We start from the raw sequence: 24271 nt of genomic DNA, 5'->3' as shown, positions 1-24271 counted from the left end.
AGTCACAATTCCCAACAGTACGACAAAAAATGATTGTAGCTGCATATGCGTGTCTATGATTAAATTCTGCTTTTGGTTCCTTATGTTTTATGTTTTGGACAGTTTCTTCTTCATTTCCTTTTGTTGTGGTCTGAATGAATGCCCTGCTCTCTGCTGTACTGCTTGACCAAAAAGTGGTGCATGTTGGTCAGAATGTGCACAGTTTGTTGGGGGGTTTGCATGGTGGATTGGTCATGCTGAAATTGTCTGTCTTCACCCACATGTCAGTGGTCCTGCTTCCTTACTTTGACCGACTTGTGCCTTTCTAACACCTAGAAAAAACTCCATGCTCTGACCTTGCACGGTACAAACTGCAATGAGACATGCTCCATAGGTCTGTGAGATCAGATATTTTTGTTCCTTTCCACCTAACAAGCTGCTAATAAAGGACAATTGATGCATGTAGAGCGTTGTTCTCAAGACTCGACAAACGGAACAGTATTCAGATGAAAGGAAAAACATCATGTCTCCTGGAACAGCGTTTCAATTGGAAATTAATTGCGATAGGATTGAAAATCTGTTCACAATAATAAGAGATTTCATCTCCAGAGAAGCGCGACATCTCCGGTCGAATGCATGAAGCCAGTTGCCAAAATTCTTATCTTTCCTTCTTTTTCTTCCATTTCTGGTGGTTTCACGCAGAGACTCTCTTAAACTTCTCATGGAGCGTTTGTTTAGGTTCATATGTTATTTTAATTGTAAGTGGTACAATAAAGATTATAGCCAAGGAACTCCTGTGGTCTCAAACAGGAGGACATGGTTGGACTAGCACAAATATGAGTTGGTAAAAGGGATTTATCTCTGACCATAGTGCTGACCATAGTGCAAACATTATCTGTCAGGGTTCCTTTTTTCACTGACGAAAACGAGACGATAACTAAATAAAAAACAGTTTTTTATGACAAAAACTATGACGAAAATCTACTGTCATCTCTGTCAACGAATAAAAACTAGGCAAAAATATTAGTGAGGGACGATTACGGAAGAGATCCAGTCCGAACTGATGTCCTGTGTAATAGATGCGCACATTTGAATAACCATGGGAAAACACGGCGCTGTTGTGTGTTCTACAGGAGCAGTTCACAATCAATGAATAGCACACATTTAAGCCAGGTAATTGTTTATGAACTAATTCCGATGAGTAATGACAAAGTTTACTTAACAATGTTTATATAATTATATGATTTAGACGGTTGTAACAATGCTTTTTTTATCTCCCTCATCTGAACTTGATTGTGCAGCTGCAACTGCAAGAGTTTCAAAATAAGAGTCAATTTGGAGTGTTTCCAAGTGTATTTGGAGCTTGTTTATAATTAAAAGTCATGCATTATACATTTTTGGTTACACAATAAACTGTATTTAATTTCATTCCCATTTAAGACTAAGAATAGTACTTGACACATTATTCAATAAAGTATCAGGGTTATAATAGTTAACTAAAACCATTAAAAAATCTTCATTACTTGAAATTAAACAAATGCTAACTGAAAAAAAAACAAAACAAAAAAAAACTTACACTTATTTGAATATTTAGCTTAACCTGATATACTAACTAAAACAGAAATACAAAATTATAAAACAGTGCAAGTTTTTAAAAAACAAACAAAAAAGTTATTTGACCTCTTTCATGTATTTTTGCGCTTGAATGGTCAAAAAATGTCCAAATGTTATGTCAAAATGTCTGTTTTGACATGTATTCAAGTAACAGTCAGTTATGTAATGCTTAAATGCTCAATTAATGCATTACAGTTTAACTAAATTCGTTAGATTTTAGTTGACTAAATCTACTGTAGATTTAGTTGACTAAAACTAGACTAAAACTAAAAACAATTCAGGTGACTAAAATATAACTAAAACTAAATGACATTTTAGTCAAAAGACTATGACTAAAACTAAATTAAATTTTGCAGTCAAAATTAACACTGGACCAAACCCTGATCAACTCACCTTCCTGTAATTTTAAAGACATTGATTAGCTTGCTCAGATGTCTTTGATTAGGGTTAGAACTAAACTCTGAAACTCAGCGGGTGATTTGAGGAGCCCTGCCATATTGGAATGTAAAATTCTACTCAGACATCTATTTATTTTTTCCCAACCCTGTCCATGATTGCACACCAACAGTACACTTTTTGGACATCTCCCTTACCTGACCCATCCATTTCAGGTATTGGAGTCTAAAAATAGAATTTTACTTTTTTGTGTACTATCGGTATGCCTCCAGGAACAGGTTTCGCAAACTATAGTTTACTGTTTCAATCAAAACTCTGCGAGAATCTGGAAAGATTTGTTGTGATAAACCTTACAAACTTTGTCAAATAAAGTGATTCGTTGTCTTCAGATGGTCTTATTGTAGCAGGACTGATATAAACCGCTGCACACTGACTCCCAGAGGCTGCGTAAAGCCGACGGAGCCTGTCGCTTCGAGAAAGCCCTTGCCACTGTTGTGTGCATTATACATCAGCCAATGCCATCTGAGACTGACAGTATTTAAGCAGCAACACTGACATCGGTTACGTTATTTTGGACTCTTCTCCCACCCTGAATCTTCTCCCACCCTTCTGCTGTCCCATAAACCCTCTTCTGAGAAGCTGGTGGATAGTATCCCTGTCTCTTTCACTCTCTCTCTTTCTGTCTTGGAGACTCCTGCTTTTAATAGCCCTGTTGATTTACTGTTATCTGACTCTACTGCTCCTCCCCTCATCCTTGTCTCCTTTCCTCTTCACTCCTGTTCTTCCTCTTTTCTCTCTAATTTCCAATTTTTTTTCCTGTGTAATGAGAAATGTGCTTGTTTGCATGACAGATTCAGGAATGCCCCCCCAAGCCCCATTTGCATTGAGGGTATATCTTTTAGTCGTCTATTAATTTGTTTACTGCATCTGTTCATATTTTAATTTTGAATCATGTTCTGATTCACTCTTTCATTGTTATCGCATTGTTTATTAACGGTTTCATGACAATTTCCGTTGACATGTGCGTCCACTTTTTGAATGGCAGCCAGTCACAGACAGATAGTCACAGCTAGTCTCTACCTGTTGTTAGTTTAGCAGGGTCCCCCTTGCGGGCCTCGTTGCTGTGTTTGTGATGTGGCAATGTGATTCGGCACATTCCTTCACATCAACTGGAAGAGAACGCAGCATCGAAGTTGTACAAACACGCGCAACTCCTGCATGCTATGGTCCTCCAGTTCCCCCGTGTGCTGCCATCCGTCTGTCACGCGTGGGTCACCTGTGCATGGTGTCTGTTTCAATGTCCCAGTCCAAAGGGAGTGAAGCGGAATGTTTGTGTCTTCTACATGTGCATTAGTTTCCTGTTGGATCCTGCCATATATCAATCAGTTGAAACAGTGTATTGGTGAAATCCACCAGATCTTTGTATGCTAATTCTTTGTCAGTTCTTCATCTGTTAAATGTTCCCGAATGTTCCGTCGGCCTACGTCTGTATGGGAAGTTACCAGTCCTTGTGTTCTCTTGCAGTGAGACGGGTTCCACCGCGGTTCTCCATTCCTCCAACGGACAATGAAATCATGCCCGGAGGCAGCGTTAACATCACCTGTGTGGCTGTCGGGTCACCAATGCCCTACGTCAAATGGATGCTGGGGTCAGAGGATTTGACCCCTGAAGATGACATGCCCATTGGGCGAAATGTGCTGGAACTCACTGACGTCCGACAGTCGGCCAACTATACGTGCGTCGCTATGTCAACGCTGGGCGTTATAGAGGCAGTCGCACAGATTACGGTCAAAGGTGAGAATCCAAGAGACGACTCTATATTTAACATTCCGATCGGCACCAAGCTGCTGTTATTTGATCCGTCTTATCACATTCTGCAGATGAATACATGAGCTCCTACTGTTGCCACACTTGTTCGCTCAAACATGCCGACACACTTACAGCTGTTTATATCCACGCACACAAAGCTGTTGTCTCTAGCAGACACAACAAACCCCATTAGTCATAATATGCCCCAAGAGACAGCACGCAAAGACTAAACATTATCTGTCCTATCGCCCACCTCACCTAATGCACTCTGAATTAAAGCAATAAATTACAGCCTGTGGAATATTTAAGACATGTTCTAAACAAACTGCAAAGTCTCAGTTTCCTCTGGGGGAACTTGGTTCCCTCCTTATCGCGGAGGTACTGTCAAGACTGTATTAGACAGCTCTTTTGCTGTATTACATTAGCGGTAAATGGTGCTATAACACACGCCTACTGTTCGTGTGTTGGCAGAGCAAGCTGACACTTTAACCTTCGGCTAGTATCCCAGGGGAAGAGCACATGGTCCCTGAATGCTGATGACAAAGCCGTACGACACTGCTTAGCTTACCAATACCATTGCACACACTCGAAACCAAGAGAAGAATCATTTTACATCTGAATGTTAGTTTTTAAACATTTAGAATTGACTTTATTGACAATATATGTTTATGTCCTTTGACAGTGAGGGGTGAATTCACTAAACTGTTGAGTGCGTGTTGTGCTATTTTTCATTGTAACAACTTGCATCTTTATGAACCATTTGCAATCCAGGCACAAAAAAGTGCTGATATGCTCTCTTTTGTAAGTAAGTTAGGCTCATTACAAAATGCACTTTGGGGCTCAACATTAACACTTGTCCGGGACATGTAGTTTACCTGATTTGCATATTTTCTTTAGTGAATCAGGTACTAAAACGTAGTAGACAGCGTGTGCAAATAAACTACACGTGCTCCATTCAGTCTTAGTGAATTCCTCCTACAGTCTCCAAAAATCATTAGTAACTAATTGCAGTGGATTTTCCATTTTCCAAATAATTAAAATTCACTAATTCAAGTTTCTTTATTGATGCTCCAGCTTTACCGAAGCCGCCAGGTGTTCCCCAGGTAACAGAACGCACGGCAACAAGCATCACACTCACATGGGATTCTGGAAATCCCGAACCTGTTTCTTATTACATCATCCAGCACAAGCCCAAAAACTCTGAGGACTCTTATAAAGAGATTGATGGAGTCGCTACCACTCGATACAGTGTGGGCGGGCTGAGCCCTTACTCTGACTACCAATTTAGAGTAGTTGCCGTAAATAACATTGGACGCGGGCCTTCCAGTGAAGCCATTGAGGCCAAAACGGCGGAGCAAGCACCAAGTACCGCCCCACGGCAAGTCAGAGGACGCATGCTAAGTGCCACGACCGCTATAATCCACTGGGATGAACCTGAGGAGGCCAACGGGCAGATTACGGGCTACAGGGTTTACTACACCATCGATCCCAGCCAGCATGTCAACCAATGGGAAAAACAGATTGTAAGGACTTCCAACTTCCTCACCATTCCGGGCCTGACGCCCAATAAGACTTACTACATCAAGGTCCTGGCCTTCACCTCTGTAGGAGATGGACCGCTCTCATCTGATTTGCAGATCATAGCCAAAACTGGAGGTGGGTGTTGGGAATTACAGGAATTACAAAGAGGACAATATCCAATTTGCTTTTTACCATGATTTTTAAATATAATATTTAAGCCCCAGTTTAAAAAAAAAAGGTTAGGGTAAATTCACACTTTCTTCTTTTATATCACACTTCTTCTTTTATATTCTTTTTGCTGGAAATTTTACATAATTTTTTTAAATATTTTAATAATCATGGGGTAATGTGTATTTTTGTATACACCCCCGAATGAAATGCTTTGATTTATTTGATGTGTTTATTTTATTTTATAGTGCCCTCTCAACCGACGGACTTCAAAGGTGAAGCCAAATCTGAGACAAGCATCCTGTTGTCATGGAACCCCCCAACTCAGACAGGCCAGGACAATCAAATCATCGGATATGAGCTGCTCTATAAGAAAGGAGATGACAAAGAGGAGGTCTGAATGTCAACAGTCATTGGCAAACACCTTCACTTGTCTAAGTCCCAGAACTGCCATCGTTGCCATTGCTTAGGTTGATTGTATGAACTGTGTTTTCTAGGGTTTTAACCTTCATTTTTTGTTCCTTTCCTCAGAAACGTGTTAGCTTTGAGCCCACCACAACCTATTTACTGAAAGATCTGAAGCCATTCACTACATACACATTTCAGCTGGCTGCTCGCAGCAAACATGGCATTGGCGCATACACCAACGAGATCTCAGCCGAAACGCCTCAGACACGTAGGTCCTCTTCTGTCTTTACTGTCTTTCCTAAACCCATGCAGTCCAAGAACAGGAGCAGCACATTCTGAAGCAGAAATCCTCAATTTCTTAACAGCGTTTGCTAATGTAAATCCTGAATTTGTTTGAACAGTGTTTTACACTGAAAGATTTTTGAGAGATGGAGGCATTTCTGCAAACATCTTGTTAGCGCACATCTTGTTTTAATGAAAGTCAACCTGTGGGAAATGTCAAATGACAAGGTCACTTTGTTGAATTTGGTGGCATGTAAGTAAGCCAAGTAGGAGATGAGAGTGAATTATTCATCTGTTTGGCTGCAGTTGTTCAGCTTCAGGGTGCCTTGTTTTTTGACTTTGGCTATAGTATACCACACTGCATTTGAAAGATTTACGGAATTGGTAAAGGTTCCTTCTCTGGAGCCTTGTTGTAAGCTCAAATGCAATGATACATAGCTAGAAAAGAGAATTGCATTCCCAGAAGACCTCACATTTATTCTCCATTCATTCAAGTTGAACTGTAACCAAACCTTCAGATCAACCCGTTCATTAATCTTGCATAATTTGATGCATAATTGATGCTGACAAGCTTGACTGTGCTTCACTTCATACTCACAATTTGAGGTAATCTAAATAAATCTGAGGTCCTCTGAGAACATGCCAGGTAAGTATCTTGGAGGGCTGTTTATCCGGTAGAGTGTTTGCATGTCTAAGTCTAGAAACGTCAGTCATGAACTCTTGGACCAACCAGGCTTTTACCTCAAACCAACAGGCCTCGGAAAGGTTGGTGAGCAATGCATTTACTGTTTGTACAGAGCTGACACATCAACCTTTGAAATTTTGGATTGATGGTAACTGCTTGGAGGAAACAGGGCCTAGTTAAATGTAGCTTATTTAGATATTTCACATGTTTTGAAAATGCGTTTGAAGTATGATGAGAGAAAATTAAATTTGTGTCCTGAATTTTAGGATATATTTAGGAAAAAATAACATATATAGAATTACGAAGGTAGGTTCTTTACTTTTAGTGTCTGCACCAGTCCCACCCACACAATTTGTGAATTTGTTTTATCTTTTCTACCTTTATGAGAAGTCTGTGACATGTCTGCCCCTTTTGTTCATCTTGTTAAGCTTCATTTAACTTTATTTTTATGTCATCATTTTATTTTTAAATAAATGTAGTCCTTGTGTTCCATCCTCATTTTATGTTCCCTTTTTTGTTTTTGTTTTTGTCCATCATCTACACATCCATCACAAAAACAAAAAAATCCTCTTACCTCAACCCCGTGAACCTCACCTGGATCCAACCAAACTCCAAAACCACTTGAATTCAATTTAATGACTATACTGCTCCTCCCACAATCCACTGATCCTCCAATCAGAGCCCTCAGCTCCACCCCAGGAAGTCAAGTGTACTAGTCCCAGTTCTACCAGCATTCTGGTAAGTTGGAAACCGCCACCAGTGGAGCTTCAAAACGGAATCATGACCAAATACACCGTCCAGTACGCAGCGACTGAAGGCGATGATACCTCGTTGAGACAAATAACGGACATACCGCCAGAAAAGTACCATTATCTATTGGAAGACTTGGACAAATGGACAGAATACCGTTTGACAGTGAGCGCCCACACAGAAGCAGGGGAAGGCCCTGAGAGTTTACCTCAGCTAATCCGTACAGAGGAGGATGGTATGTCTTACCCACACGCCACTGTGACCCAATACTAATGTCTTTACCCTTAAAACATGCCCCACTTCTGGCATACTTCTGCCCAAGGTACCCTAAAACCCACTTGCCCCTCTAGTCCCCTGTATTTACACTAACTCTACTAACCAGGATTTTTTGTGACCTTTCACCGAGAGAACATTTATTTTGGGAGAATTTTCGAGAGAATTTTTGAGTTTTTTTGCTTGACCAGACTTTAATGGAAATTTCATGGCATGTTCTTCTGACAACCGTAAACTTCCAACAATCGCAAATGTTTTGCTGTTTTTCCCCTATTTTCTTATTAAGATAAATGTTTTTTTTTTTTTTTTTTTATGGAGTCAAACTCATTTTCATACATGAGAAAAGACGCCTAAATCAACAGTGAATCCTCAAAAAAAAATGGGGCTTTTTTTCTCAAATGTCCCACGCTAATGACATTTTTCTTAAATTTTTCCATTTGTTTTTCTTTTTGTCTTCACTCTATCATAGCCAAACTCCTTTCGAGTGCTTCAAACCTCTGAAACACTCCTCTTGGCTTTTTTGCTTGTTATTTTTATTCCATATTTTGAATCCACTAAACTCATTTTTAAGAAAAAAATTAGGTCAGCTGTGTGACCTGTTTTTGGGGATTGTTTTTGTTTTTTTCTCTCTTTTTGTTTTTGACTTCCCATTGTTGAGATATTAGTGTTATCCAGTACTTGTTAGTGGTATATACCCATTTTGTAGATTTTTGTCTGCTTCACCACTTTCTCATGAGAGGTGTCCAGCCGGACGGGAAGTGTCCTCTTTAAGCTTGACTTTTTTGTCTTCTATCCCATAATTCTCTCAGTGCCCAGTGGCCCTCCTCGTAAAGTCGAGGTGGAGGCTGTCAACTCCACGTCTGTTAAAGTGCTGTGGCGGTCGCCGGTGCCGAGCAGACAGCACGGGCAGATCCGTGGGTACCAGGTGCACTATGTGAGGATGGTTAATGGGGAACCCGTTGGGCACCCTGTCATCAAGGACATCCTGATCGATGACGCTCAGGTAGGCACCCACCTGCACAGCTGCATCATTTCTCAAGTCAATCTTTACAAGCTTTTCCCAACTATTTTGATTTTGGTCTATGTCACAATAAAATGGCTAAAGCAACAGAAATGGGAACTTTAGAACACACTTTCACAACCTAGTGAGCTGCCTACCTAGTTGACTGAAGGTAAGCTTGTTTTGGCAATCCCAATATGCATTTTAATGTGGTCATTTAACCAAAAAAATAAACAAAGAAAAAAGCATGTCGAAAGAAATCCCTGCTGGGAAATAGTTATAGGTGATAGCTGCAGTTTGGAACATGGAAGATGGTTTCTAGATGGAAACGGGTATGATCACCTTAAATGTCAGCTGACAGCTGTTTGTTTCTGGTCTAAGATGGTCTACCATTTTGAACCAGCTCAAAGCAGGTGGTAACCAGTTACCAGCTTTTACTGCAGTGATGCCAATAGAGTGGTGCAGGTATGACATCACTTTGCTGGCCAAAACACGGAAGCGAGTTAGCATTTTAGCACTTCCGGTTCCATCGTCCCAAAGTCAATTGGTTTTTTGAATGTGGCTTTGGTTAAATGGCTAAAATAAGGTCTGTGGTGAACAAGCTCACACTTTCACTTTTATTCTATGACAAAATACAATTAGTATTACCCCACTCTTGATTTTTTAAGCTGTTACATGCCTTGAAAAAGGCGGTTGCTAACAAGTGGCTAAATGGGACTACAGAAGCTGTCGAGGAGTTTAAACATCATTACGCCGAACTGGTAAGCTCAGTCCGATTTTACAGCCTTGTTATGCTTATTATTGTGCTCTTATAAACTATTCTAACGATTCTAATGTTTTTAGACAAACACTGAAAGAGTTGTCGGAAGCTTAGTGATGGTGACGTTGAAGTCGAGCGACCGTGGTGTAGTTCTTTATAGCTTACCTTTAGCTTTTTACTTTTGGCGACTGCATTCTAGCTTCAAAAATCATACAAGTTTTGTTCATCTGTGATAATTGTCTTGATGGACAAAACAAGTATCATGGGCAAGTATCATAAACTTTTGTTGATCACAGAGCTTGTTTTTAGCAATAATCCAAAGGCCTATATGGTAAAATTTGGGAAAAATTGGGTTTTTCTCGAGGGAACCCATGCGATGCAAACTGCTGGTTTCCCTACAAAGTGACATCATACCTGCACCACTCTATTATAAACTAGAGGCTAAAGTTTGTGAACAAACTTTAATTGTGGCTTGAGAAGCCTGAATGGGAAGGTAAAGGTATTTTTAAAGGTACAGTAGAAGAGTGAAAGTTTTTAAGGACATGTCACTACGGTGTTCTGGTGCAGAGATAAGGGCTGTGCTGGGTTCTGCACTGTTGCTAGGCCGATCAGAATGTTTGCTATGTTGAGATAAGCACTTATCAGAGTGATACTTATAGACTGGCTGCCTGGCTAAATATATAACGAAAAATAATAACACAATAATAGGAGAAAAGTTTCAATGTGTCTATTGGAACACTAACATTAGCATTAAGTCAGGGGGAGTTCTAGGATTTGATCTTCAGGGGGGTAGTTAAAAAAATGAGAATTCCCTCAGTGTGAATGTGTAGAAAAAGACCATTGCCTAAGGCCCTTCTTGCATCTGGTATCAAGATGTGTTTTGGTCATTAGATCTTTTGTCCACTTTCAACCAATTCAAGGGGAGGGTCTATGGGCAGGTAAATGTATGTTTTTTCAGATCTTTCAATCTAATAGACAAAATAAGCTTGTGCAATTTACATATGAATGTGCCCGGAGACGACGGAAAAACATACAGTGAGCAGCAGCTTTCGTTTCTGCTCTGACAGCCGCAAGACCACGCCGAATGTGGTGAGTGCGTGTTTGAAATCAGGAATGGTGCGAGAACATTGTGCTTGATATGTTTTTCGTATCAAGTTTCATATACATTTTTTCCCAAAAAACTAAGTTTTTAAATCTCCTTTGTACAAGCTTTACAACGTATAAATAGTCCTCACTTTAGATGAGCTCACAAAAATAGTTAGCTGACAACTACTAAATGTTTTATAACTACCTGAATTAATCATGAATTACAGTAGGAATACATGTTAATAAAGCATTTATTAACACACTGAGTAAATATTACTATATGTCTAAATAATAAGATAATAAGTGCAAATAATAAATAATAATAATAATAATAATAATAATAAGTGCATTTAAATAGTTTATTAATCATTTACTTACACTTTCTAAATTATCTTATGAACCACTGACGACTCCCAAATAACCGGTTGGAAAGTAATGTAATACTTAATTTAGAAATTATCATAAATAATTGTATTTTCATACTTTATTAAACACATTATAGATATGTGTATAAATCAAGAATAAAGCATTTACAGCTGTATTTATAAACTGCTTATTAATGTCTATTAATGCTTTATAAATTATGAATTAACTATTTACTAATGCTTAAAGGTCCCATGGCATGGATTTTTTTATTTTATTTTATAATGTATTCTGAAGTGTACTTATATTGTTAGTATGATTTTTACATCATAAAATGTCATAATTTTTAAATAAAAGGCATTTTTTCTATACTGATGTTTGCCCTCTGGCTGAATGCCCTGTTTCAAGGGGCGTGTCTGCTGTGAGACTTCAGTAAAAACGCCCACTGTTGTGATTGGCTGACATCTTTGCATTTGAAATGAGTATTAGATCGTGTAGCAGAGGGGGCGTGGTTTAATGAGGTCTACGAGGTACGAGGCTGCCAGAAGACGGATGGACCTGAGTTCACTTCACATCAGTTCTCTCAGCACGTCTCAGTTCAGTGAACTGTTGTAGTTACTAGCATATACTTCAGGTTATTCGTTTATTTCTAGTCGGAGGGACTGTCACTCATGTCAGAAAGTTAGTAACTTTAATAAATTATGGATCAGCGCTGACTCAAGACGCGAACCGTTTAGAACGATTCAGTCCGATTTGGTGAACCGGACATCAATGGACCAGAGACGGAGAGTTTGCTAACAAAGTGATATTGTACTGAGTTGTGAGAGCGCTGTCAGCGCGAGTTTATTTTTTTTGTATCTGAGAGTTCTGAATAAACACGAGTCCCAGTCACGCCGAGCCCGTCATCCTCCTTATTCTACCAACTTTGTAACACATGTAATGTACCATTACAGCTGTCGAGATGAACGAGTTACGAGTAAGTGTTGATTATAGCATATATCATATGAAAAGCGTCAGTGCATTGAGTACACAGTATTGCATTGTGTACTTGCATTGAGTACACAGCGCAAACAAAGACAAAACATCGCAGAAATCGAATGTAATCCAGTTTATTGTGGGGATAGCTGGCTAGCCTAGCCCCCTTCTGCTTAATCTCGCACCGCGTATGGTGCCTCCGCTGTGGGCGAGATGCAGTACTGGGGGTCGGTGATGTTGAAGGCCGACCAGTCAGTGCAGCCCGAGCTTAGGCGTGCTTGAGGTTTATCTCTAAAGATGTGGCTCTGCCGATGTTGAGCAGAAACTCACGACTGTATGCACATTTTAGAACAGATAGACACGACGAGGACGTACAAAAACACTGACTCACAAGATAGACACGAAACACGAAAACCCCGTTCTGTCGGGAGAAAGAGAAGCCGCTGCGTGTGCACGAATAATAAAGTTCTGTGTGAACTTGAATAATTAGCTACACATCAGAAATCACTGATCACAGATCAGAAGGAACTGAAAAAAGACTTCTGTTTTCATTTGTACATCCAAACACTGAGAAACTGCCAGCATTCACTTGTTCACAAGCCATGATCTCTCGAGGACAAACAAATATGGCGCTCGCATGGGCGTGCCAAATTCTCTGGGCAGAGGAAAGGGAGGTAACCGTTCCTGATATGACGTCATAACAGGAAAATTGCAGATCAGCTCGTCCGAGATGTCATTTTCTCAAAGGTAGAGAAAGACAGCCAGAACTCGGTTTACACCGATCAAAATTTCTAGGCACTTGGGGACAATATTCAGGCTAGGGGAACTCATATTAATGTTGAAAAACCTCATAAAATGAAAATTTCATGCCATGGGACCTTTAACTAATGATTCATAGCATGCAGTTATTATAAAGTGTAAAAAAAAGAAAAACTTGAGTCTTCAGCCGACAAAGTTTAAATCCCATCTGGCTAGCTCGCTTCCCATAATGTTTATGTGTTAGGTCAGTAGAAAAGTCCCTTTAAGACAAATAATTCACTCGGCGGCCATCTTTGAAATGCCTCTTGGGCATGCAAGTGCAGCTCCTATCTCTTTGAATTGAAATTCTCCAAAACTGTTCACCAAGCTTCCGATTAAATTTCATATTTGAAATCACCAATGAAATCCGACAACAACTGTCTCATACATTTTGTTTCTAAACACTTAAATCATGATAAAAAACGGCATTGTTCAGCCTGGACAAAGCTAATGAGCATACGCAATCCTAAATGCACATATCAGAACACTGCCTGTTTCTATAGCAGCCAGAGCTTCTAACGGCAGCTGCAGTGATGCGATGTCTTTACTAATCAATGATTGGCTCTTTCATTTAGAAAGCGGGGCTTATTCAACATATTGGGCGTTGCAATTTCTACCATTCATAAGTAATCGGAGTGCACCGTCTTCCTATATAAAGTCTTTGTCAGAGAGTCTTTTGCGGCTGTTCGGACACATTCGACCACATGACTCGTTGACACGTTTACTCCATGAAAGCAATCTGGTTGAAAGCATTTTCGACTACCTCTGGAAGTGGTCGAAAGTGGACAAGCTCAAACCGTTTTAGACCACGTTTGCACCTGTATTTAGCGTCATCCACTTGTGATCTGATCGACAAAAACACATCTTATACCAGGTGTAAAAAGGCCTTAAGTGGTGCCTCTTTGTAAATTGGCACAACTATATTACTTATATAGTAAGTCAAAAGTACCCTACCAGTACTTAAATTGGTACCAAGTAAATACAAAAATATAATTGTATAATGATACCAGTCTTTCTGCAGTACAGTTCAAATCGGTATATGTTAATGCTGCTGTTTGACTAACAGAAAATTGTCATCATATCATTATTACTAACTAATATTACTGTTAACTAGCTAAAAAAAAACATTAATAATTTTTTCTTCTGGCCTGGTCGGATCACAGGAAAAACTAATACTAGCCTATCTAATATAAAGTTCAAACAAATTACGAGCAATAGCACAAATAAATACAAGAGGACAAATATAATTTTTTTTATAAACATTACTATATAGTGTATGTGAAAACTGTTTTACTGTATGAAGCAAATATACACAGATACATAAGTTATTTAGTTAAAGTAAAGGTAGGGTAGGTAGGATTTGGTTAAAAAACTTTTTTTCCAAATTTGTTTAAACTTTCTTTATATATCAATACGTAATTAAAATGTAAGTACTCAGAAAAAGAAAGTATAAAAATTGAGTGTCTGTAGACCTCTCACGACTGTTTTAAAGACATCTCATTATTTCCATTCACTCCACCTTCTCCCTTCTGGGCTCTTTCCAAAGCCACGCCCCCAAAACACATGAACGCGCAACGCCGACCGCGATCAGCTCAGCTGAAACACGCATTATTTACCTGAGGCGAGCGGAGAAGAAGTGCATGTAGTGACATCATGTCAGAATCACATGTAATAAAAAATCTAACTTTATCATTATGAATATAAACAAATAAGATGTCTTTTAGTACTCACTATCAAGCTAGAATAACGATACTGGTAAAGTTTAAAATACACACACAACACAGTGTCTACGACACACACAGATACAAGATAAAAACATCAACATAAACATTGGTAGAGTATATAAAAACAAACCAAGGGCCGAAATAAACGTGCAGGTAAAGTTCCTGGTGAACATGGTAAAAGAGTTTAGACAGAGGGTAGTTCTAAAAAAAGTTCCTGGATGCGGTGTACTAGCTTTTACACATGCATTTTGTTATGTAAAGTTACATTTTGCGAAATTCAACACGACAGCGATCAACTTGAGCTAAGCATATTGAGTATTTATCATCTCTACTAATGGTTCGCTAAGTGTATAACATTGTAACTTCATGCTAAGTAATGTTATGTTAGCTATATTAGGCAGCTACATGTGCTAGTGAGACATGCTTCATGAAAACATAAACCAAAAAAATGTATAATCAAAATGAAAGATTACCTGTCCAGCAGAAATACAGCCTCTTGAACTCAAATCAAACGGGTGCGCCAGGGTTGCCAGGTTTTCACAACAAAATCCGCCCAATTGCTACTCAAAACTAGCCCAAAACAAGCCCAATCGTGTTTCTCCGGTAAAAATTTGGGGGGTGAAATATGTGTCTTTTTGGTAGGGCTGCCTGCTAAAATTCGCAAATCCCGGGGCAAAATATCACATAATTGGGGTCGCTTTAACCCGCGGACATGAAAAACAGCCCGCGGCAACAGTGTTTGAAGTAGCCCGACTTGGCAACACTGGGGTGCGCACATGTGGGCAGATCCTGTAGAAAAAGCGGTGGTAGCCATGGTAGCGAGAGAGAGTGACAGTCGCCCAAGCCAATCACTTTTTTCGGCCCGAACGAAATTAATGAGCGGTGTTTATTGCAGATAAAAAAGTCTAGAGTCACTCGATTTGTATACTCTCTTTTTCAGAGTACTTAAATTTTAATTATGTATTGACATATAAAGAAAGTTTAAACAAATTTGGACAAAAGTGTTTTAGATCATTCTTACATACCTGCCCAGTGAGTGATTCTTTTTTTCTTTTGTTGTTTGATTAACATTATTTATTTATTCGTTTATTTGACAGGGACAATGCAGAAAAAAACATTGCAACAATTTCAAGCAGCCGATGCTCCACATATAGGCTTCTAGCCAAAGGCTAATTTGCAGCCCCAGTCCCTGGTTAGCCTTTTTTTTAACAACAATAAAACAATCATACAAACAAAAGAATTATATATATATATATATATATATATATATATATATATATATATATATATATATATATATATATATATATATATATATATATATATATATATATATATATATATATATATATATATATATATATATATATATATATATATATATATATATATAAAAAAAATACTAATACTACTAATAATAATAATAATAATAAAAGAAAGCTAAGACTATGTACGACCATCAATGTTCACAAACCTGCTTTTGTTTGAACCACTTTTTTAGATTTCTTTTAAAAATGTTTAACTCTTTTTGTATTTTTAGTTTAACTGGCAGACTGTTCCAAAGCAGTGTACCTTGAACTGAAAATGTGGATTGTGCAAATTTAGTTTTCCTCTTCGGTACTGTGCAATTCTGATTAGTTGCACCTCTTGTAGTGATCCCCCTACTACGTTGTTTTGTTATTAAGTGGTAGGTAGGCGGGTAGGGTTAATAATATGGTATCCTTGGCTGAAAAAGTTCAGTTTTGGTCTGTCAACCATGGGCATGAGTCCAACAGATCTACTCTGTGTTTCATTTCCAGTAGTACTGACACCAAAACCACATGGACTTATCAGGAACCACAAACAGCCATATGCAAAAAAACTCCTTATCCTTCTTCCCAACGTTTAAAATCCATCTTTGGCTGAAGATTTCTGTAGTGTTGATGAGCAATTGTTGAAAAATATGAAGTAAGATTAAAAATGACTGTAGAAAAAGGTTAAACAAAGGGGCAAGTGTGGAGCCTAACAAACTACCCCTGTACCCGGCAGCCATCTTGGCATCCAATCATAGGAAACAGAAGGTATACAAGGCTGCTTTCACTTAAAGACCTAATGCACAGATCTGTGATATTGACACACCTCCAAATTTTCTTAACTGTTTTTGTTCACTTAAGATATAACCGACTATGTTTACATGGATACTCGTCAAGATGGGCATTTTGAAATCATTTTGTGTGTGCGTGCACAGAAATGATCTATCACAGGGCGCAAATACCTTTTACCTTGAAACTACTTTTACGACGGCTTTCGCTTGAATGGCTTAAAATCACTTGAATGTTAAAACTGATAAGACTTAAAAACATGTGAAAATTATAAACTTTCCTGAAGCAATAATGGCCCGATCTTTCAGATATGTGATTATAGTTTTAGGGAGGCTGAGACGACAGACAGGGGAGCTAAAGCCCCCTAAAAACGGTCTAGAACCGCCCCTGGCCCAAGGAAACATTACATTATTGTTTAATTCACTTTTGAAAGAAACTCAGACTAAATAAATTACCAAAAGGGAAAAAAGGGGTTTATTTACTTCAAAAACAGAAAGAAACATATGCTATAATTTTATAGTTTCTCAACTATTTTATTGATAACTCATAGGACCGCATTGACAGTAAGTTTCTGTGCTCCTGAATGTTTCTGTGCTCCTGAATGTTTCTGTGCTCCTGAATGTTTGTGTGTGTGTGTGCGTGTGTGCGACAATGTAGCAGCACATTAGTTTAGAATGGACGATTAACTTACCTGTAAAATAAACTGGTTAAAATGTGCAATTACCCAATCAATATTGAGTTGAGATTGAGATGACGCAGTGCTGGGGACAAACTGAAAAAAAGAAGAAAAAAACATGCTCATGGAGAAAGAAAACAGCTAAAATGAATAAAATCGATGAATAATTGGATAACGTGTTAAGAAAAATGTCTATAGTAACACACAGCTATTCATTATTAAAGTCCTTATTTGCACATACTGTATTGAGGGATATATTTTCACTGCATTACCCTAATAAGAAATAAATAAGAAAGTAGGCAGTAAATGTATTCTTATGACATCATATAGCCTTCTTTTCATATCCTCAAGATGGACATGTGACTTTTCCTAGACATTAATTTTTCCCATGTGAGGTTAATGATGATGTGCCATAACCAGCCATGAATTACACACACAGCATAGACCTGTTATCTGCTTGATTATGTGACTTCATGTTAGACAATGAGATTGGCCCATCTGATTTCACACAACACATAACATCCTGACCTCAAAACCTCAAAGTGCAACGTAGAGACACAGACACGCTGTTTAAATCCTCCAGAATTATGAATAATTCATAATTCCAGCATCTGCTCACAGAAACATAAGAGACAGACCTCATGTTCATCTAACGCTCTTGTGTCTTCAAGTGTAATTGAACTGCTTTTCTTGTTTGTCTGTTTGTTTTTTCCTCCTTCTGGTCTCTGGTCTGGGCATCAGTGGGAATATGATGATTCAGCTGAACATGTGAGTACATTTGAGAAAACAGCTGCATGCATTCAATTCTGCACATTCACTGTATTTCATTCCGTGCATGATTTGCAAACATACACATCATTTGCTAGATGTTTAATATTAATTAACCATAACCATCTGAATACAACATTGGATCTCATTCATTAAAATACATATGCATTTTTGTGAATAATAACACCTGTATACGTTATAACATAGAAATCATGATTTATCAATACATTTGCAGTTAAATAAAAGGATACAAATCACACATACTGTACACCAGCAAACACATACAAACTCACAGAAACATGCAGTTGGTTCATTGAAAATGTTTATGCATAATATTATCATAAGAAATTGAATACTCAGTAAGTCTTTCTAATTTCTTATTTCAAACAAAATAATTTGCATTATAGTTGGATCTATGCATTGAGTGATGGATGGCCTTTACATAGATGTATGAAAGGCTTTGCATCAGTGGTTCTCAACCAGGGGGTCGGGCCCACAAGGAGACAGTTGAAAATGATTTAAAGAAATACTAAATATACTGTAAAATAAGCTAAAAAGGCTAAAACTCAAGATATAAGCTGCTGTCATGTTATCTTATTTTAATTAATTCCCTCAGCACCTGTCATATATATTTTTTCTAGTTATTGTCAACCTCTAAAATATTGTATCTTGTAAAAATAGCTGAGTAAAAAAAAGAGTTGCTATTTGAGAGAGAAAAAAATATTTAAAAATTATGGAATCATGTAAGCAAAAATAAAATGTAAACCCTGGAAAACATTTAAATTAATGCAATAAAATAATTATACAAATTATAAAATAATTATAATAATTAAAGTAAATGTTTTTTATAAATATAATTTAGAATATTGATATTATGTTTAGATTATATAGATACGTAATTAAATAATTGTTTTATTGCAAATTTTATTGTAAATAATAAAGTTTAAATATGAAGAAGAATAGAAGAAAAACCTAAGATATCTTGGGTGGCTTTCAAATATTGTTTATTGTGGGACGTTGGAGTGGATGCTTTACATGTTTTTTATGGAATTTATTATTCTAAGTACTACCTCCAGATATGCATATGTTTATTTAGAACAATCCAGATTCCTTTTTCTGTATGATTTTAAAAGCGTTTTTTTTTCAGTCAGTGTTAAAAATGTCCTTGTGTTTTTCCAGGAATTAGCCCTCACTGATTTGGACGCTGAGACCACCTACTCAGTTACTGTTGCCGCTTACACCACCAAAGGTGACGGAGCGCGCAGCAAACCCAAGCTGGTCACCACCACTGGAGCCGGTAAGTTCAGAGCAGTTCACGCCTCTGTTCCTGTGGACTCTGTTGTATTCGGCAGGCCTCTCCCTGCAGCCATTATGAGTGAATGCCTATAATTGCCCTCGCAGTAATGAAGGCGCTTGTAATTCCACTCACCTACGGCTCTGACTTTGAAATGCTCGCAGGGGTTAAGGAAATAATGAAAAAATCTGTCAGGAAAATAGACTTTTTCAAAAGAAAAGAATACTGCATACTGTCTGGATTATCACTGAAAGGCTTGAAACGCACAATCGCTTATAAGTACAGGCGCTTTTCTGTTGTACCTCTAATTGTGCTGTTATTCAGCACCCTGAAAGGCCTTTTATCTCACTTTTGTACTTGAGTGTGCAACTGTGAAAAGGCACACGGTATCACTGTTGATATCTATTTGATATTGTATCATTACAAATTGTCAAACTCGCAGCGTTTTTGACTGGAGAATTCGGAGAATAGATACAGCAGTGTAGGTACAATACTAAGAGGATCCATTAAAGTATTTTAGATCAGTGAATTTCAGTGTAGTTTTCAGAGCTGACACATTACCAAAATATATTTAAATTGTTAGAAATTGTGGACTATTGTCTTCATTGCGGTTACATTGCACATAGGCTTGTCACGGTCATGAATTTTGTGCTGAGAATTCATTGTCATACAAATAATTAGAATTAAGGATTTAATTCTGTTTTGTTCATATAACTGAATAATAAAGCAAGGCAAGGCAAATTTATTTATATAGCACATTTCGTACACAATGGCAATTCAAAGTGCTTAAAAACAGAAATTGAATAAAAAAATAAAAAAACTGAATCACCCCTATCCGGAGTATAATAAACTTTATTTGAGAATAATAATATCGCTAATATGTTATTTTGCGTGGACTTGTATATCATTTAGGCCCATATGATTTACTTTAATGCTGAAAAATAATATAATATAATATAATATAATATAATATAATATAATAATATAATATAATATAATATAATATAATATAATAAATATAATATAATATAATATAATATAATATAATATAATATAATATAATATAATAAAGATAAAATAATATAATATAAACTTTTATATAATATATAAAAGAAGACCTTTGACTTTTAATCAGGTCAAAATGCTCTCCTTTAAACCGCCACATGTTTATTGCATTGTTATTTTAGTATCGAGATACTGTACTGTTTTTTATTAATATTTTTAATCAGATTTTATTAAAAATGTTCCTGTTTTCCCTTTAATTTTAGTTAAAGTGTTAGTCACTTTGAAGAGTTTTTTTTTTATATACAGTGTGTGTGTATATATATATATATATATATATATATATATATATATATATATATATATATATATATATATATATATATATATATATATATATATATATATATATATATATATAGGTTTAATTTATTTTTATTTCAGCTTTAGTTTTAGTTGAACAGTTAATAATTTTAGTGTTTCAATTTCAGTTTATTGCCAAGGCAACATTTCTCATTTTCATTTAGTTTAAGTTCTTCATCTAATATTTATATTTTATTTTATTCCATTTTTTTTATTATTAGCAGAAATGTTTTAAATAGTATCAGTCACAGTTTTAGTTAACTATAATAACCCTGGTTTGTCGTCTGTCCATCCTCAGTTCCTGAAAAGCCACGTCTCATGGTGAGTCCGACAAACATGGGCACAGCGCTCCTACAGTGGCACCCGCCTCCCAACACCCACGGCGCACTGCAAGGCTACCGCCTCCGATTCGGCCGTAAAGACGTCGAGCCGCTAACAGTGATCGAGTTCTCGGAGCGTGAGAACCACTACACCACCAAAGAGATCCACAAGGGGGCGTCCTACACATTTCGCCTCTCGGCCCGCAATAAGGTGGGATTCGGAGAGGAGACGGTAAAGGAGATCACAACATCCGAGGACACGCCGTCCGGTTATCCGCAAGGCATCATAGCCGAAAGTAGCACAACGACCACCATGCAGGTCAGCTGGCAACCGGTGACGTTAGCCGAGCGCAACGGAGCCATTATCAAATACGCCCTTCAATACAAAGACATCAACAGCCCTCGCAGTCCCTCAGAACTGTTCATCACAGCACCCGAGTCCACCGTCACGCTGGACGGCCTTAAAGCAGACACAACTTACGATATTAAAATGTGTGCCTTCACCAGTAAGGGCCCCGGTCCTTACAGTCCTAGCGTCCAGTTCAGAACGCAACCCGTCAACCAAGGTAGGGGGCTCAAAATACCCTCTCGGCCCACGTTTGCCTTCTTCTACAACCTTTGAGAAAGAGTGTGGTTCTCAGGACCAAATCAAATATGAAAATGCCCCTAGAATAGCTAGCTCATGTCAAATAGCATCCTACGGAGAGTCAATGGTATGCCGCAAGGTAAGGTTCTAGTTCTGGACTAGTCCTCATGAGGTAGCAGGCGAAATTCTTCGCAGGTAAGGCTGTTGATAACTAGCTACCTTCCTAAAAGGTGGTGAGAGAACTGCTCCGGCTCTGTGTCTAATTCATCTGCCCCAACTTTCTTTTAGCAGTGTTTGCAAAAAATTTTCACGTGAGAGCTGCCATGAAGACCTCGGTGCTGCTGACGTGGGAGATTCCTGAAAACTACAACCCTGCGCAGCCGTTTACGGTAAGAGCATCCCTTAAAATGCTCTGTCTATCACATTAAAACTTGCATAAGATTTGATGTTTGGTTAACGCTTGGAGTAATGCTGGTTCCTTCCAGATCTTGTACGATAATGGTCAAAGTGTGGAGGTGGATGGGAAACTGACGCAGAAGCTCATCACCAACCTTCAACCGGAGACTCAGTATTCCTTCCTGCTCACCAACCGTGGGAACAGCGCCGGAGGTCTCCAGCACCGCGTCTCCACCATGACAGCACCTGACATACTTCGCACCAAACCGTACCTGATCGGCAAGACCAATACGGACGGCATGGTCACGGTTGAGCTGCCAACTGTGCAGACAGCAGAGAAAGTCAAGTGAGTACCAGTTCTTCTTTGTGTTTGGTTTAATTGAGAGAAGCACCATGGGCTTTGCAGAAAGACCTATCTAGTTAATAATTTAATCTCACCTCTGTCTCAATACATTTGTTTTGCCTTCTCCAGAGCGATTTGTTTGTGCATATTTGTCTCATTTACTAATAACTCTGTTGGGTCAGTCCATCTCAAGTGGTTCATAAATTGTAAAGTTGGTTGCTTGACCATTTTCAGTTTCCCTCATTTTTGAGTAATTTGAGTGATTCACTATGTTTGGGTCTTTTCCCTCCTTGGTTTAACCAAATTATCTTTGTGTCATGGCACACAACAGATTTTGTCTTATGGAAACCTCAGTATCTCAAGTTAGGATGGGCTGAAGTCATTGAACAATGAACTGATCTCTAGTTCATATTAAAAGGTACATGAACATAATATTTTGTAAATGTTTTGCTACTTAAACTTTCAAGTTTTAGTCGTAATGTTTTTAGTGGGTACCTAATATATATATATATATATATTAGTGCTGTCAAACGATTAAAATATTTAATCGCGATTAATCGCATTAATGCCATAGTTAACTCACAATTAATCGCACATTTTTATTTATTCTAAATGCCCCTTGATTTCTTTTTGACCCATTATTTTTTCTTATTTTAATGCTCTTATCAACATAGAAAAGTGGATCGGCTTGCTTTGTTCAAATGTTTGTTTTATTGAAAACAACATTGGCATACTGTAATGTTCGATTTCACACCAACATTCTCACTTGAAGCAGTCATTCACTCTTGGAGCAAATAATCGCTCACACAATGTAACACTGTCCATCAATAAAAGGGTGAAAAAAATACTTTGTTGCACAAACAGCCCCTTCAACAGCCCTTTCTAAGGGATCAAAACAGGGTGATACAAAATAAAATTACAAAGTGCACATGCAAGGTAAACTAGGACTCCGCCTATAGTGCAGTTAAACCAGGGGTCGCCAACTAGCGGACTCCGGTCCGAATCCGGACCGCGAGATGCGTCCATCTGGACCGCGAAGCCTTTTGACGTAATGAAACAGTTAACGTTGCAATGCTCATTGTTACTACGTTCAGACCCAGACGCGCGGTCAAGCATGCAGTGAAGAAGAGGCTGATGGTGCGCTCACACCGGACGCGAATGACGCGACATGCACGCCGCTTAATCCGCGTCGCAGAATGTCTATTTGCGTCTTTGCATTGACTTAAATCACTCGCGCAAAACGCTTCATTCGCGTCCGGTGTGAGCGCACCATCAGAGCAGAAAGCAGCGCTCAAGACAAGCACTTTTAGTTGAAGACCCCTGAGTTAAACCATGGCTTAATACGTTTCTCATTTCGGCGTCTCACGCTTGCCATCCACGTCTACTGTTTTAATGGCCCAAACAAGTGTGGGCAGCCGCAGCGTGCCTGATGTTTTGTTTCCGGTCTAGCTGCATCCGGAGTGGTGTTGTAGTTTTTCTAACGTTACTAGTTGTTGCAACACCATGTGAAAAAACTACAAAGTTTGTTAGACCAAAAAGAACGTTAATCTCGCGATAAAAAAATTAACGGCGTTAAAATAGGTTTGCGTTAACGGCGTTAATAACGCGTTTAACTGACAGCACTAATATATATATCCCCTGACTTTAGGGTTGATTATCTCTGGTTTGGGAGCAGATATTAACCTGACATCTACACAGATACGAGTCCTCTGAGATTCCTCTGATTACAAAGCTAGAGCAAGTAGAAATCTGGGGAAAAACCTTCTTTATTCATGTGTTTTGAGAAAAGAGCAGATGTTAAGCATAACAAATAATATAAATGAACTGTATTTTACAGTAATTATGTTTAAA

The 24271-nt window shown here is 38.2% G+C and overlaps 1 protein-coding gene across 4 annotated transcripts in view; it reads left to right on the top strand.

Moving 5' to 3' along the window:
• The window catches only part of LOC307138715 (receptor-type tyrosine-protein phosphatase delta), a 185600-nt gene that overhangs the window by 111921 nt on the left and 49408 nt on the right, over positions 1–24271 (top strand). For 2 of the 4 annotated variants that reach the window (XM_079837245.1, XM_079837243.1), the window contains exons 7-17: positions 3514–3783; positions 4873–5454; positions 5736–5881; positions 6019–6163; positions 7542–7847; positions 8695–8888; positions 18090–18116; positions 19296–19413; positions 21074–21661; positions 21973–22070; positions 22167–22423. In XM_079837245.1, the coding sequence (XP_079693371.1) occupies positions 3514–3783; positions 4873–5454; positions 5736–5881; positions 6019–6163; positions 7542–7847; positions 8695–8888; positions 18090–18116; positions 19296–19413; positions 21074–21661; positions 21973–22070; positions 22167–22423 (2731 nt within the window). Of the gene's footprint in view, positions 1–3513; positions 3784–4872; positions 5455–5735; positions 5882–6018; positions 6164–7541; positions 7848–8694; positions 8889–18089; positions 18117–19295; positions 19414–21073; positions 21662–21969; positions 22071–22166; positions 22424–24271 lie in introns of all 4 variants that reach the window. The other 2 variants (XM_079837244.1, XM_079837242.1) reach the window with 1 other exon arrangement.

This window comes from Gobio gobio, assembly GCF_949357685.1.
Source record: "Gobio gobio genome assembly, chromosome: 2".
In the NCBI taxonomy this organism is placed as follows: Eukaryota; Metazoa; Chordata; class Actinopteri; order Cypriniformes; family Gobionidae; genus Gobio; species Gobio gobio.
The sequence above is the reverse complement of the archived record's forward strand: the minus strand, read 5'-3'. Positions and strand labels throughout refer to the sequence as shown.